The 16,225-nt window shown below is 36.8% G+C and overlaps 1 protein-coding gene across 1 annotated transcript in view; it reads right to left on the reverse strand.

The window, feature by feature from the left end:
• Positions 1 to 11,309: 11,309 nt before the first annotated feature.
• Positions 11,310 to 16,225, reverse strand: part of HMGCLL1 (3-hydroxy-3-methylglutaryl-CoA lyase like 1) — a 145,215-nt gene continuing 140,299 nt past the window's right edge. The window contains 1 exon segment of the mRNA XM_063632830.1: positions 11,310 to 14,251. Coding sequence (XP_063488900.1) covers positions 14,150 to 14,251 — 102 coding nt within the window. The 3' untranslated portion in view covers positions 11,310 to 14,149.

Here is a 16,225-nt window from a genome sequence, read left to right on the forward strand (position 1 = left end):
CTAATAGACATCTTTTAGGGTCTATCTTGAAAACAAATAGTGTTATCTATTTAAATTATTGAATAAAAAAACTTAAAATTTTCTGATTTCCAGACTATATGACAATGTATTAAGCTAATCTTTGAATGTCTTGATACATACTATGTAGCTTAGAGTAAAAGTTACAGGCCCTCACACAGGTGGATAACATAATTTTCATTTTCCTAATGTATACCTGAATCTAAATTGCATCTTTCCTTCATTGGAAACCCAACCATTCAGTTATGGTAAACTGACTTGATGGGAAGTTTATCTTAAGACTTATGTAATTTTTGCCCCTTGTGTATCATGCTATTTGGGGAATATATTTTCTGGGGATAACATATGGTGGAACAATCTTTCAGGTTACCTGTTTTGACCCTGAGTTTGCATCATGGGAGTAAAATATGCTTCCAATTAAAATTGTCCTATGGGGATACTATTTTTTATGAATTCAGGGTAAAGAATAGCGAGGGAGTCTAGGCTGTATTTGACAGCTGGGGTAAAGCACCTTGAATCAATAAAATTCTTATTAATTTCATCCTAAGTACTTGCCATTGTTTCACATTGTCATGATTCTATATAACTACATTTGGAAACCTCTAATACAGATGGTTGTCCAGATTAATGCCCAATATTCTTGAAAAAGACCTACATACTGACAAAAATATCAAATAAATAATTGCACACAGTTTTTGGGTTCTGTTGGAGTGGCTGTGGCAATTCTTAAAATAAGACAACAAAGTGTGCCACATTGATCTTCCTTTCATAAAAAGAATTCTTCCTCTCATAAAAGACTTCTCTATAGCATGTTGTACTGTTTGTTAACATTTTACCCACAATAGAACTTCTTTCAAAATTGGAGTTAATTGGCCGGGAGTGGTGGATCACGCCTGTAATCCCAGCACTTTGGGAGGCTGAGGCAGGTGGATTACCTGAGCTCAGGAGTTCTGAGACCAGCCTGGCCAACATGGTGAAACCCCAGTCTCTACTAAAAATACAAAAATTAGCTGGACATGGTGGTGGGCACCAATAATGCCAGCTACTCAGAGGCTGAGGCAGAACAATCACTTGAACCCAGGAGGGAGGTGGAGGCTGCAGTCAGTTGAGATCCCACCATTGCACTCCAGCCTGGGCAACAAGAGCAAAACTCCATCTCAAAAAAAAAAAAAAAAAAAAAAAAAAAAGATTTAATCCTCTCAAACCTTGCCTCTGATTTATAAACTAATATTCTAAATCCTTTTTTATTTCAACAATATTCACAGTAGCTTCATCAGTAGATTCCATCTCAACAAACCATTTCCTTTGATCATCCATAAGAAGCAACTTCTCATCAGCTCAAGTTTGATCATGAGACTAGAATAATTCAGTCACATCTTCTGTTTCCAATTCTAATTCTAGTTCTCTTGCTATTTCCACCACATCTGCAGTTACTTTCTCCATTGAAGTCTTGAACTCCTCAGCTATCCATGAGAGTTGGAATCAACCTCTTCTAAACTCCTGGTTGATATTGTTACTTTTATTTCATTTCATGAGTCACAAATGTTCTTAATCACATCTAGAAGAGATAATCCTTTTCAGGAGATTTTCAATTTTTGTTGCCCAGATCCATCAGGGGAATAACTAGCTATGGAAGCTATAGCCTAACAAAACATATTTCTTTTTTTTTTTTTTTTTTTTGAGACGGAGTCTCGCTCTGTCACCCAGGCTGGAGTGCAGTGGCGCGATCTCGGCTCACTGCAACCTCTGCCTCCCGGGTTCACGCCATTCTCCTGCCTCAGCCTCCCGAGTAGCTGGGAATACAGGCGCCTGCCACCACACCCGGCTAATTTTTTGTGTTTTTAGTAGAGATGGGGTTTCACTGTGTTAGCCAGTATGGTCTTGATCTCCTGACCTCGTGATCCACCCTCGTCGGCCTTCCAAAGTGCTGGGATTACAGGCGTGAGCCACCGCGCCTGGCCAAAACATATTTCTTAATAAGACTTGAACATCAGAATTACTCCTTGATCCATGGGCTGAAGAATGGGTATTTTGTTAGCAGGCATGAAAACATTAATTTCCCATAAGGGAATTAACATCTCCATCAGAGCCCTTGGGTGATTAGGTGCAGTAACATTTTGAATTTTTTTTTCTCCTGACCAGTGTGTCTCAACAGTGTGCTTAAAATATTTGTAAACCATGGTATAAACAGCTGTCCTTTCATTTAGGCTTTGTTGTTCCACTTACAGAGCACAGACAGAGTAGATTTAGCATAATTCTAAAAGGTCCTAGGATTTTTTGAATTGTCAATGAGCATTGGCTTCAGTTTAAGTCACCAGCTGCATTGGCCCCTAACAAGTCAGTCTGTCCTTTCCAGCTTTGAAGCTAGGCATTTGCTTCTCCAATCTATGAAAGTCCTAGATGTATCTTCTTTTAGTGGAAGGCTGTTTTGTCTACATTGAAAATCTGTTTGGTGTAGCTGCCTTCATCAATGATCTTAGCTAGATCTTCTGAATAACTTGCTGCAGCTTCTCCATCAGCAGTTGCTGCTTAGCCTTGCACTTTGTTATGAAGATGGCTTCTTTCCCTAAACCTCATTAACCAACCTCTGCTAGCTTCAAGCTTTTCTTCTGCAACTTCCTCACCTTTCTCAGCCTTCATTGTATTAAGGAAAATCAGGGCCTTTCTCTAGATTAGGCTTTCACTAAGGGGATGTTGTAGCTGGTTTAATCATCTGTTCAGGCCACCCAAACTTTCTCTGTATCAGCAATAATGCTATTTCACTTTCTTATTATCTGTGTGTTCACTGGAGTAGCACTTTTAGATTTTGTTTAATAACTTTTTCTTTGCATTCAAACTTTTCTAACTAGCACAATGGGACTAGCTTTCAGCCTATCTGGGCTTTCAACATGCCTTCCTTACTAAGCATAATCATTTCTATCTTCTGATTTAAAGAGACATATGTGACTCTTCCTTTCACTTGAACATATATAGGCCATTACAGTGTTGTTAATCAGCTTAATTTTAATATTGTTTTGTCTCCAGGAATAGAAAGACCCAAGGAGAAAGAGAAAACACACACAACTAAGTTTGCCATCTTATGCAGGCATGGTTCGTAGCTCCCCAAAACAGTTACAATTGTAACATCAAAGATGACTGATCGCAGATCACCATAATAGATATGATAATAGTGAAAATTTTGAAATATTGTGAGAGTTACTAAAATGTAACAGAGAAACAAAGCGTGCACACACTGTTAAAAAAATGGTACTGATAGTCTTGCTCAACCTCTATGCAGGGTTGCCACAAGCCTTTAATTTGTTCCAAAAAAAAGGAAAAAACAATATCTGCAAAGCATAATAAATGAAAGCATAGTTAAATGAGGTATGCCTATATTTGGTCTTTATGCTTTTCTAGTTTGTTATTATACCCTATTATTTTCCTGGATCATATTTTACAGCTTTACCTACCGATTCACGTCTCAGTATACATATCCAAATATATAGTAATTTTTCTTTTGCTATACTTGCTAGAGCCCCTAGCCTCCAGTAGAATATCAACTGTATGGCCAATAATGGGGAAGGAGTTGGAAATTCATCCCCTTCCTTCCACTACAAGAATCTTAAGGTAATTCAAAAATTTAAAAAGATGGTCATGAAGATGGTCATCATTCCAAATGCTCCTTAGCAGCCCGACAATTGGAAGAAGGAAAAAAAAAATGTCTCTTTCCTTTATATTTATTCAATCCTAAGGAATATAAGTGTTGTTTGAGAAACATTTATTGAACTAATGTTATCATATCATATAGTAAAATTCCTGTTAAGTAATTTTTGTCTTTTGTAATTTATGACTTATTTTATTAAACAAATACATAAGTGGGTGAGTGATGTGGTCTCAAACACTAACCACAAGATCATAGGTATTTGAATCTCCAAACATAATGTCCAAGCATCTGTCTAAATGAATTCTTTGCAAATTATAATTTATGAGCTTCTTAATTGGACATACAGCTTCCTCCATTTTCTCCTGTGCTTCAACCACATTAGCCTACTTTCAGTTTCCAGAAATGCATCGTGCGTCCTCCTTCCAGAGGGTTCTTCCACGTGTTCCCTTCACAAGAAATGTTTTCTCCCCTTCATCTTCTATTTAACACCTTGCTCTTCTTTCAGATCTCATCTCATGAATCATGTCCTTCGCATGGACATGTTTTGTTATATTCTAGCGAATATGATGAATTTAAAGAAAGATGAACTTCTTCATAACACTTATTACAAGTACAAGGTACAATTGTGCTTTTTATGTCAATATCTATCTTCCTCAAGATTACTTATCTTGGTTTGACTCACTGTTTTTTTTTTTTTTTTTTTGAGACGGAGTCTTGCTCTGTTGCCCAGGCTGGAGGGCAGTGGCGCAATCTCGGCTCACTGCAAGCTCCGCCTCCCGGGGTTCACGCCATTCTCCTGCCTCAGCCTCTCCGAGTAGCTGGGACTACAGGCGCCCGCCACCACGCCCGGCTAATTTTTTTTGAATTTTTAGTAGAGACGGGGTTTCACCGTGGTCTCGATCTCCTGACCTCATGATCCGCCCGCCTCGGCCTCCCAAAGTGCTGGGATTACAAGCGTGAGCCACTGCGCCCGGCCTTGACTCACTGTTTGTCCTCAAATTCTAGCATCTATATACAATCGTGTACCATTTATAGATTTATTTATAACATCAGTTCTCAGATCTTTGCCACAACACCCAAGTTAGAGAAAAATGAACTTAGAGAAAGATGAACTTCTTAGAGAAAGATGAACTTAGAGAAAGAACTTCTCCTTCATAGCATTTATTACAAGTGTAATTGTCATTGTATCATAACTTCTGTGATCCCCCCATTAGACCATTCCATAAAGAACCATTGATAAGTTTATTCATTGTTATATCCCTAGCACATAGCACATCCTTGCTCCTACTTGGTAAGGTTGACTTAAATAGTTGCTTTACCAGGATTCAGTCTCATCCATTTTCATACATAGAATTATGATTTTATTTGGTGTGGCAATACACCAAAATACAATTCTTGAAATCCCAGACTCTTTAACAACTAAGTGATTAGTTGTGATGTGACACAGTTATGGCCAATGAAACTCATGGTGATCATGTAGTGGTTTGAGTTTCCTCACCAGTACCAATGGAGAGAGTACCTTGGCTTTCTTACCTTCTTGATCACATGTAGCACAGAAAAAGGAGACCTGAAAGTTGTCGGTGTTTACCTATGCTTGTTACACAGGGCATTAGGACAATAACTGAAGCCATGTACTCTGTATTCTTATTACTTGCAGGTAAACACAATCCTAACTGTGCAGTAAGTGCTCAGTAAATATTTTTAAATGATGAAGAAATGAATGGGAATTTATAAGGTAGTCAATGGCTTAGACTTTCAGAGTCTCAATTTGTCGTGTGTGTGTGTGTGTGTGTGTGTGCGCACTTTATGCTCTTTAACTTTGATGTTGTGGCAAAGATATGAGAACTGATACTATAAACCTATGAATAGTACCTGATTGTCTACAGATGTTAGAATTTGAGGACAAATAGTCAAAACCAAGATAAATAATCTTGAGGAAGATAGAAATTGACATAAAAATAGACAAGTACATAGAAGTATATGATTTGCCAGAAAGAACTATAATTAAGCTTAACTAAATTCTTTTAGAAACTCCTTTATATTTTTCCACCTAAGTACCATTGATCCCCAATAACATAGGCTGGTCTAGATCTTGGGTTCCACAAGTCTTACCTGGAAGACCCTGCCAAGTACATCAGATATACTTTAGAGTTACCCAGTTGCATCTAGTCATTTGACCTGTGCATCTAAACCTGTCAACTTACAGAGTGCACACAAAACTTGCACTGAATTACCTTCTCAGCACTACAGTATAATATCCATCAAGACAGGCATTGTGTCTGCCTTATTTACCATTGAAACGTGAGAACATAGCAAAATGTTTATTTCATACATACGCACAAGAAACATTTGTTAAATTAATGAACAAAATTATTCTGAATCTTATAGGCAAGTAAGCTCTGATTTGTATTTGTGCTATTGAAATTATTTTCAGAAGAACTTACAAGTTCATTCACAGTTTATTATCTTGTATGTGAGACCAGTCTAGCAAGAGCGGTTCAAACATCAGCTATATTTTGGCTACTTACACTTTGCTAGGACTCTCCATCTTCAGGTGTTTCAAATAGTAATTAAAATGGAAAATTTCAAGAGGTCCCTTAAGAAGAAGTACACTCCCAAATCAGGAAAATAAAGGCACAGCTTTTCAAAACAGAATAATTCAGGTTATTCAGAACAGGGCTTATATTTTACCATACACATCTCAATAGCAACTACAATTATTACTAAAGCTTATAATAACATTCCCAATATCTCAAGATAGCAAAGTCATGTTAATTACTTTTGAAATGTTATAATGTGTTAGACATCATGAGAAATACTGGGGATATACAGGTACATATTATACAGTCTCTGCATTTTAGAAGCCCATAGTCCAGTGAGCAAGACTAACACATAGCAAATAATCACACAAAAGAGTGATCAAATGTGAATAAATTGCCTTGGGAAAGTGCTGGGTGGGTACAAGATACTTCAGGGAGAAGAAATGAATATAAAGAAAGAAGGGAACTCAAAACTATTGATTTGTTTTGAGGGGGTTTGAACAGAGGTGGTGAAAGGGAGGGTGGAAGTAGATACCAGGAAATTCTGCTAGGTAGTATATAGAATCTACATTAGGATTGGCCCTGTGTACCACAAAGAGCTTATAAACTGGGGAAAATAAGTTATATTTGATTTAAAGAAAGATAAGTCCGACCACAACAATACTTCCTACAGGTATGTTTATTCTTTAAATAGTTGGGATATAAAGTGGAAACTTCACTTACCTGGGAATCACATATATTTAATAGTTCATCTTTATTTAGATAAAGAACATGGTATTATATATGGGTTATAAGAAATTTAAAAGTAAAATATGATTTTTAAACTAATATAGAAGTGAATGATACCTTTTCAAAATTATTGTCTTGCAACTCTAGACAACTATTCAAACATTCTGCCGGTAAAGCAAATGTGTTTATTTACTGCTCACTGAAATTGTCTTAGAAACATATGACATATTCTTTTGAATTACCTAGGAAGTAGAAATTTGTTTTTTCTTTTTCAGCCTGGATTCGATTTTTAGAAATAACTGAATGTCATTTGGACAAAAATCTGGTGTGAATAAAGTAGACAAATAAATTGATAAATACATGTTAACTAAATTAACAAGAAAAATATGGTTAATACTGTCTTTGTTAACAATATTAGAACAATATAAAAACAAAATGACTCTATAGTAGTGACATTTAGTTTCTTTTATGGAAAAGACTCAATGTAATTCCAATTCTGAAAGATAATGTCATTAACATGAATGCATAGCTTCCCAAAATGACAACTTTGAAGGACAATCATGACTGCAAACATTAAATACCCAATAAAAATGGTGTACTGTTATAGAAATCCAGAAAGTTCAGGGAACAGCCTCTAATCAGTTAGTGGTAAAAGAAAATTTCCAGCCAGGTTAGGTGGCTCATGCATGTAATCACGGCACTTTGGGAGGCTGAGGCAGGAGGATCACTTGAGGTCAGGAGTTTGAGACCAGCCTGGTCAACATGGCAAAACCCCGTCTCTACTAAAAATACAAAAATTATTCAAGTGTGGTGGTGCATGCCTGTAATCCTAGCTACTCTGGTGGCTGAGGCATGAGAATCGCTTGAACCTAGGAGGCGGAGGTTGCAGTGAGCTGAGATCTTGCCGCTTCACTCCAGCCTGGGTGACAGAGTGAGACTCTGTATCAAAAAAAAAAAAAAAAAAAAGAAAAAGAAAAAGAAAATGTCCACGAGGTAGAACAATACTAAGAGGCTTTTAATGTTTAGATGGACATATCTTCTACATATACGTACAAACCCCTTACAGAAACACATCTATCCCCACTTATTCTCTTAGCATTTGTTATCACATGTTTCTCACTTCTTCCTCATGCCGATAATTCTAGCCTGAACTACTTTGGTCTTCAAATTCTCTGAAGATGTTTACAGTTGAGAAAAACAAAGACATACTGTTCTATGATTAAAGGAAGGTCCATAGATATGTTTTCCTTTATACTAATGTGATAGGTACTGAGCATACAGGCTGTTATAAGGAGACAGGCATTGGCACTCTACAGCTTCCCTTCACCTCTGGAGTATACACACATTTACAGTACAAATTTTGTGAGCTGACTACCAGATAATTCGGTTTTATCTAAACGAAGCTACTGCAAAAAGCAGGCAGTGATTCCTCGTAATTCTGTGGAACCCTCCGAATGCTGCTGGAATGTCTGCACAACAATCCAATATACTGGTATTAGTGTACAGATAGTGAGAGGTCACTGTGAAAACCTTCTGACTGAGGCCACCTTTTCAGGATTCATATAATTCAGGATAATGGTCTGGCTGGCTACCTGTGATATTTTGCTCTGCCTTACTAATGACAGGAGCCTTAAATAACCAGCTGGAAAAGGAAAGTTTAGATGGAATGATCATCAGAAGTTTTGATTTATTTCCTCTTAATTCCTAGAGGAGCATAATCCCTTTTAAGTTTCATACTATGGCTCAAGTCAAAGGAAAGATGACCCTCATGGAAGAAAATAATACTCCACTAAGCACACAGTTCTACTTTATAATGGAACCAGGAAGAATAAGAAGAAAGCAGAAGCTTTCTAGGTAGTCCACCAAATAAATACAACTCATATAAAAATAGATATCAAAATCTATCTGCTCACCTGTCCAACTGCCAAAAGACTGAAACAAATTCCTAATGTTCATGAAGTTTTTGACTTTAGATGATGCGCAGGATATAGAGTCCAAGCGTACTGTGATATTTCTTAGATAAGTGTACTCAGCAAAAGTCTCAAAACAAGTTCCTGTAGGAAACTAATGTCATATGAAATGCAGAAAAGAATTAGCTCAGCACACATACCTCAGGGGTATAGCATAATAAGGAAAGCATGGGACTCTGGTGCCAATTTAAGACTATATGGCCCTGGAGTTTGATGACGAGCAGCCTTTTTGGGGATTATTACAGGCCCTTTAAGACAACACACACTTTACATGGAACAGGATATAGAAAGAGAACCTCTCTAATTGTTAACTCTCAGTGGAGGGGAAGTTCCACTCCAGGGCAGTGCTATAGGAAAGGATAACAAAAATTATGATTGTTAACATTTATTGATTACTTTCTAAGTACCAGGCACTTTGCCAAACACTTATAAGCATTATTTCATGAAATCCTTCCAATAGCTGTATAAATAAAGGCTGTTATCATCTGAGTTTTACAGGTGAGGGAAGTGACGTTTGAAATTAGGTTTAAAGACCTTAGGTAAATGGAACAAGTTTGCATAGCCATTGAGTAATAGAGCCAAGACTCAAAACTGGATTGTGTGCTTCCAGACCCTAAGATCAGTTGGTGCCAAAGAAGAATCGATAGAACCCTGGCGGAATTTTTCGCAGACTCAAGCCTCCTCGAGAAAATCTAATGATGAGTCTATTCATATGCCTCTTACAACTTATGAAGCTGGGAAACAGAGTCAAGGGAAGGAATGTGGCAGAGGACATTGACATCTGTTTTTATACTTCACTCTTCTCTTGAAAGCACTGTTCACATTGGAAATGTATGCCTATTTGGATTATATGAGTGCTAGTTCAAAATGATGCTTTGTTGTGTGGATATAGGGCATACAATAAGCTAAATCGTATCCATTTTTCTCCTCTACCAATTACAAGTGTGGTAAAATCACTGCCTTAGAAGGTCAGTGATTCTCAAACTTTAGGGTTCCTCAGAATCCCCTGGAGGATCTGTAAAAACAGAGCTTCTGATATAGTACATCTAGGTTGGAGTTTGAGAATTTGCATCTCTAGTGAATCCTAATTTGAATTCTAATGAGTTGGTTATGTAGTTTGGATATGTATTCCCTCTAATTCTCATGTTGAACTGTAACCCTCAGTGTTGGAGGTGAGCCCTGGTGGAAGGTGATTGGATCACGCAGGTGGATTTCTAATGGAGGGTTTAACATCTTCTTGGTGCTGTCCTGGTGATAGTTGTTGTAAAGTGTGGTACCTCCTCCCTATTCTCTCTCTTGCTCCTGTTTTTGCCATGTAAAGTGCTGGCTCTTGCTTCACCTTCCAACATGAGTAAAAACTTCCTGAGGCCCTCCCAGAAGCAGATGTTGGTGCTACGCTGCCTGTACAGCCTGCAGAACCATGGGGTTCAATCTCTTTTCTTATAAATTACCTGGTCTTAGGTATAGCAAGGCAAGGATGGGCTAATACAGTTGGTGTCCTCTTACTGTCCTTTATCTCTGTAGTATACACAGATTCACAATCTGGATTTTATAGCTGACTCTGAGATGATGCAGTTTTCTCTGGATGAAGCTCCTGAGAAAAGCAGGCCATGTTGCTGCTGCTGCTGCTCCTGGGATTACACTTTCAAAACCATTGCTCTAAATTGGAGATTTTCAACTAAACTTACACATGAGAATTGCTTTGTATACATTTTTTAAAAAATGCTGATGCTTGAAGTACTACTCCAGACCAATTAAATCAAAATATCCGAGGGTGAAGTTCAGGCATCAATATTGTTAAACTCCTCTCCCATCATCCACTGATTAATCTGTACAACATGAATTGAGATCACAGAGAATAAGTTTGCTTATGTGTCAGCGACAGAAAATTAAGAGTATGTCTCTGCTAAGACTTGACTCTGAAATACCTATAAATTACTAGAGGAATTTAAGGAATACTGAAGTAATGAGGTCTTGATATCAAGTCATTATGAAATTTTTATCTCTTAATAATATAGATGACAGCTGATATAACAGGCTCGCTTTTCTTTGATAACATGTTACAGTGGACTTTTAAATAGGCAATGAAGTTCTTGTTTCTTTGATAGAGAAGAGACAGGTTACAGAAATTTGAGAAAACAATTTTTCTGGCCATATCTGGAATGGTGTATTATGTATGCATGTGTGTGTGCCCGTGTGCATGTGTGTAAGACACACAGAAAGCAATGGCATGCCCACAGCAAAGCTGATTAGTTGCTTATTATAGCTGTTGCCTCTTTACCTCAGGAAGGTTTTTGTTGTTATTGATATTGTCCATTTGTTGTTATCAATTCCAGCAGTTTCACTTTTATTTTATTCTGCTTAAAAAGATATGTATTTCACTTACAATTTTGGTTTATCCAACATTTCTTAACAACCTCTTTGGTGTATATATGCATTCATTCCTTAATTCAATCATTCAACATATAAACTGGAAAAAAATAAACCTTAAAAATCTATTAAGGGCTCAGGAAATATATATGTATATATTCAGAAAACAGAGTTCATGCAGAATAGTTTCCTTCTTCAATTCCCAAATGTTTGAATTAAACCCGTTTCTATTCTTCACTCTAACTAACATTTATTGGTATTTAGTGCCAGACCCTAGCACTATGTTCTAGGCACTGTGGAACTAAGAGTGAAGAAGATAGCAAAGCCCTTGCTCTCATGGTGTATATATTCTGTTGGAAAAAGAAAGAATAAACAAACAAGGTAAAAATTCTATAATTAATAATTCAATGAGTTGATGTGAGAGAATGTAACAGGACTTACTTTAAACTGACTTGTCCAGGAAGATTCATTAAGGAGGTAAAATTTATGCTGAGACCTCAATGACAAGAGGGAGCCAATCATGCCCAAGGAAAGAGCCAGGGAAACAGGCAGAGAAAAAAACTAAGGTAAAGGACCTGAGATGGATCTGAGTGTGCCTTGTTCCAAAAACAGAGATAAGACAGTGGGGTAGACTACAGTGCACAAAGTGAAAAATGGTACAAGAATTTTGAATATATATGAAGCTTGAGAAGCCTGTTGGATACCCAAGTGGAGGTATCAAATAGGCAAGTGCCTCTCAAAGTTAATTTGCATATAAGTCATGTAAGGATCTTGTTTAAAATGCAAACTGTGATGCAATGGGTATGGAGTGACGTCTCAGATTCTGTTTCTCAAAAGGTCCCAGGGGGTGATCCTGCTGGTCTTGGACCACATGTTGAGTTATAAGAATGAAGGCAACTGTGCATTTGTGAGTCTGCAGTCAAACATAGAGAAGGAAGAGGCCAAAAGATAAATAAGGTGGAGAAAATAAAACCAGAAAAGAAACCCTCTTTAAACTATCAAAGGGATTTAGATGGTTTGTGTGGAGAAAGGATACCAAATACCTACAACAAGCTTTCCCATACCAAATGTGATTCAGTAGCATCAAGGTATTCATGGAAGTGACTCAGTAGACCTCAATGACAAGAGGGATATGGATGCTATGTAACTGTGCTCTAGACTGTACCTGGATTTCTGACTACTTGCTCTGCCTTTCAAAGTCCATGGTTTTCATTTCAAAACAGCAATGCTTTCCCATCATCCCCTTAGTTGTTAATATAGGCAGTTTGTAACAAGAGATGCTTTTCCAAATATCTCAACTTAAGAACTGCATAGCTTTGTAAGAGATAGGAAGTCAGTCTCCTCAGAATATGGGGTACATATCTAGCTGTACACGCTAATTGTAGGTGTCCCATGACTGCCAGTCTGCAGGGTCATGTGTTTCATGAAGAGAGATGCACAGGGAGATGTAACTGAAAAAGATTCATACCCAGCTTTGATTTTTGTCTGCTCCCTGCATTTCCCCCAACCCCCAAACATTAACCCCAAAGCAGAGAATTGCTCTCAGTATTCCTCCTCCAGAACCGTGCAACATAGTTACAATCAGTACTTCTCTTTCTTTCTTGAATTTATTTTTATTTCAATGATTTTAATGAATATTTCCTAGAAAGTTCACAGTACTCATTTTTATGTTTCAATTTATATTCAAATTTACTCAAAGATAATATCACGGTATTATTAGAGAAGTCTCTCTAAATACTAGAACTGACATTTCAGATCCATGTGTAATAATACTGCCCCCATAAAATTTGCATAGGTTACAGAAGTTTATCTTGAATAGTCCTCCTGCTCCTCATCTCTGACTTTGATATATTACATCTTGCAATTTCTGGCAATCACTTCTAGGACAATAGACAAAATTTCAGTCACTTCAACTTTTAAAATAACCACTAAAAAATACACCAAAAGATAATGTGGGTATTCAAAGCACCATGAATCAAAGGAAAATAGGTATTTCATTAACCTAAAATTATCGTAATATTCTTAGGATCACAATATTTCACGGGGCAATTTGAAAGTGATCTGAAAATTATAAAGGTAGATTATGATACATGTATCAACCTATTCTTATCACTGCAATTTAGACATCAGGACAAAAATAATAGCTTACAATTTCTCAATAGTTGAGTAACCCCATGCTGGTTTTTACTATAACTGATGATAGGTAAAGTATGGTAAACTGGATGCATGGAACAAACATGGGAGGTCGTAATATGTTTCCAGGCTATGGCATCTTGCCATTGGCCACAGCCTCTTGGAACCAGATAAAGTCACTGAAATAGTTAACAGATGTTAGCCATACTCGAAATATAAAAGTTCTATTGCTAAAATTATGTAGGGTCAGATGGAGATTTGGCTTTTTGTCCATAGCATAACTGACTTGGCAAACGAATAGTTGTGATCCAGAGGCATAATGCATAACATTGAGGCCACACACTCTGCATACTATGCAGAAGCTCATAAACTACTGATGATATGTACACTGTGTTAAGCCTGCTTGATTAAGTATTAACACAGTATTTGATACTTGGGGAAATATGAAGTCAATTTTCCCATCTACTAAATTAAAAATTTATTTCTACAAGAGCAAAAGAGACTTTTTTCCAAGTTCAAAAGTATGACAAGTTTTATTATTTATCCTCAGCTTGCAATTTACCTGATGACTGATATTGCATTTTGTTGACTTAATCTATCCAGTTATAATCTTTTTGAAAAGGATCTCTTTTCTCCCACTCTTGTCCATTACTTCACATAGCAGAGCAAGTTGACATTAATGATTTTCAGATGAGTATTGGGGCTGAAATTGATCTTCTCAACTGTATGTCATAAATCCATTCAAGTCAAGCATTGAAGGAGGCTTGTGCCACTTTAGAGTTTGTGGTTTTATTCACAGCTTTGCAAATAAAGTCACCAGCTTCCATCACTTTGTATAGATTCACACCCTAGTGAGGAAAAGAAGGAATATCAGGAAGGCAGAGGGATTACAGAGAAAAAAGATAAAACATAGCCTTTTAAATTTTATTAGTAGTTACTTAACCATTTAAAGTTACTAAACAAAGCGGTGTTGGTCGTTATCAATTTTGGGGCAACATTTGTTTTCATGAATAACGTTGTTAACATTTTAGATTTTTCTGCTTTATTACAGCATATCTTGAATCTGACCCTTGTATAATAATATAGGTAAACACACGTGAAAAACATCATAATTCAGGCTGGATCTAGAGTCTAGGAAGGACAATAATGGAACTACAAAAACAGTCGACAAAGCAGCAGTGAAGGACAATCAAAATAATGTTTTGGAGCAGTTTATAGATAAGAACTGACTTAGAAAAAAAACTATCCTCTTTACTACACGAAGAAACAAACTTGAAAAAGCCATAAGGATTACAGAAAAGGTGAATGCATATATATACATATATATTTTTTAAACCAAGGCCAGAAATACTATTACTAGTATGATACTGAAGGAGGTAGTTGCAAGTGAAATAAAATGAAGTGGTATTTAGTACACATCTGGAACTTGTTTGCCTGAGAGGTTGTACTGTCTGAAAGTATAAATAGGATCAACAAAAGCTCAGGTAAATCCATGGATGACAGATATGCAGTTGGGTATAAAGGCCAAGTTCAGGGCATGCTCTTGGCTTTGGTGTAATGAAAGGGTCACTATCAAAGTTTCCACCCGGCACTTTTGTTGTCACAGGAGGAGGCAAAGCATTAAGTGGATTAAGCACAAACTTGCCCTTATGTGGCATTTCATAAGCGTCTATGTTCCCCCTCAATATGGACTAGAACAATGTGGGCTTAAAATGGAAAATATTCAGTTTCCTTTGCTATTATAAAGTACTTTTTAATATCTATGAAAACTTGTCACTTTCATAAAATAGACAAATATAAAAACTCACAGGGGCTTTTCATAACGATGAATATCCTTTTAGAAATTGGAGACATTTCGATATAGCTAAGTACTTATCTCTTTAAGAATTAAAAATATTTTGTAAAATGATACTCGTAAATTATTTTCATGATATCTTTTTATTACAAAGTTGTTTTCAGGATACTAACATTTGCTTTGGTTTGAGAAATTTGGTTTTGTCATGGTAATGGCTTTACGTGGAGTATCTGTTTAACATCCTTAATCCAATGATACTTAAATTCTGTAAACAATTATCCTTCAGATGGCTTTCACGTATAAATTACATCCAGCAAGAGTTGATAGAAAGATTTTTGTCATTAATGTCTTTCTTCTCTTTTCAGTAATTCCATTTGTCACAATTATACAGTAGAATTTGTTGATATTGCACCAAAGTAGAATTTTATTTTGGCTTTTCTCTACCATTTTACTTAATCAGTAGATATCATTATGAAACAACACTGCATGTATTCTTAAATCATTTATCAGGTGCTTAAATATGTCTCATGTACTATGATAGATTCTGGAGTTTCAAGAACCTCCTGTAGAATGTGGTTTCTGCCTTCAAGTTCAAGCAAGCAATGTGGACTCACAACAGAAAATTCTGTACCATAGTTAAAGCCACAAATAGAGATATGCCCAGGTTATTATGGAGGCAGAGATGTGAGGCCACCAACCCACTGAGGAGAAAAAAATGCAGAAAGGAATGTGTCAGGGAAAAGTGCCAAGAAGGGTAAAGCCTGACCCGAGGTTTATACAAAAAGTTTAAAAGAGGATGGAGGATGTATGGGGCACTGTATGCAGGCAGAGAAAAGAGCAGTCCAAGATATCTTAAATATCTATGGCATACATGGATAAAGGTAAAATATACCATTAACCCTGGAAAAGGTAATAATAGGCCAGATTATGTGATAGAGCACAGGCTTGCTTTCAGGAAATTAGAATCCACTGATCCGTGCTCAGGCAGACGTAGAGCCTATTCATACTTGTACGTTAGGTGTAACCC

Source organism: Symphalangus syndactylus, chromosome 23, assembly GCF_028878055.3.
Source record: "Symphalangus syndactylus isolate Jambi chromosome 23, NHGRI_mSymSyn1-v2.1_pri, whole genome shotgun sequence".
Classification (NCBI taxonomy): domain Eukaryota; kingdom Metazoa; phylum Chordata; class Mammalia; order Primates; family Hylobatidae; genus Symphalangus; species Symphalangus syndactylus.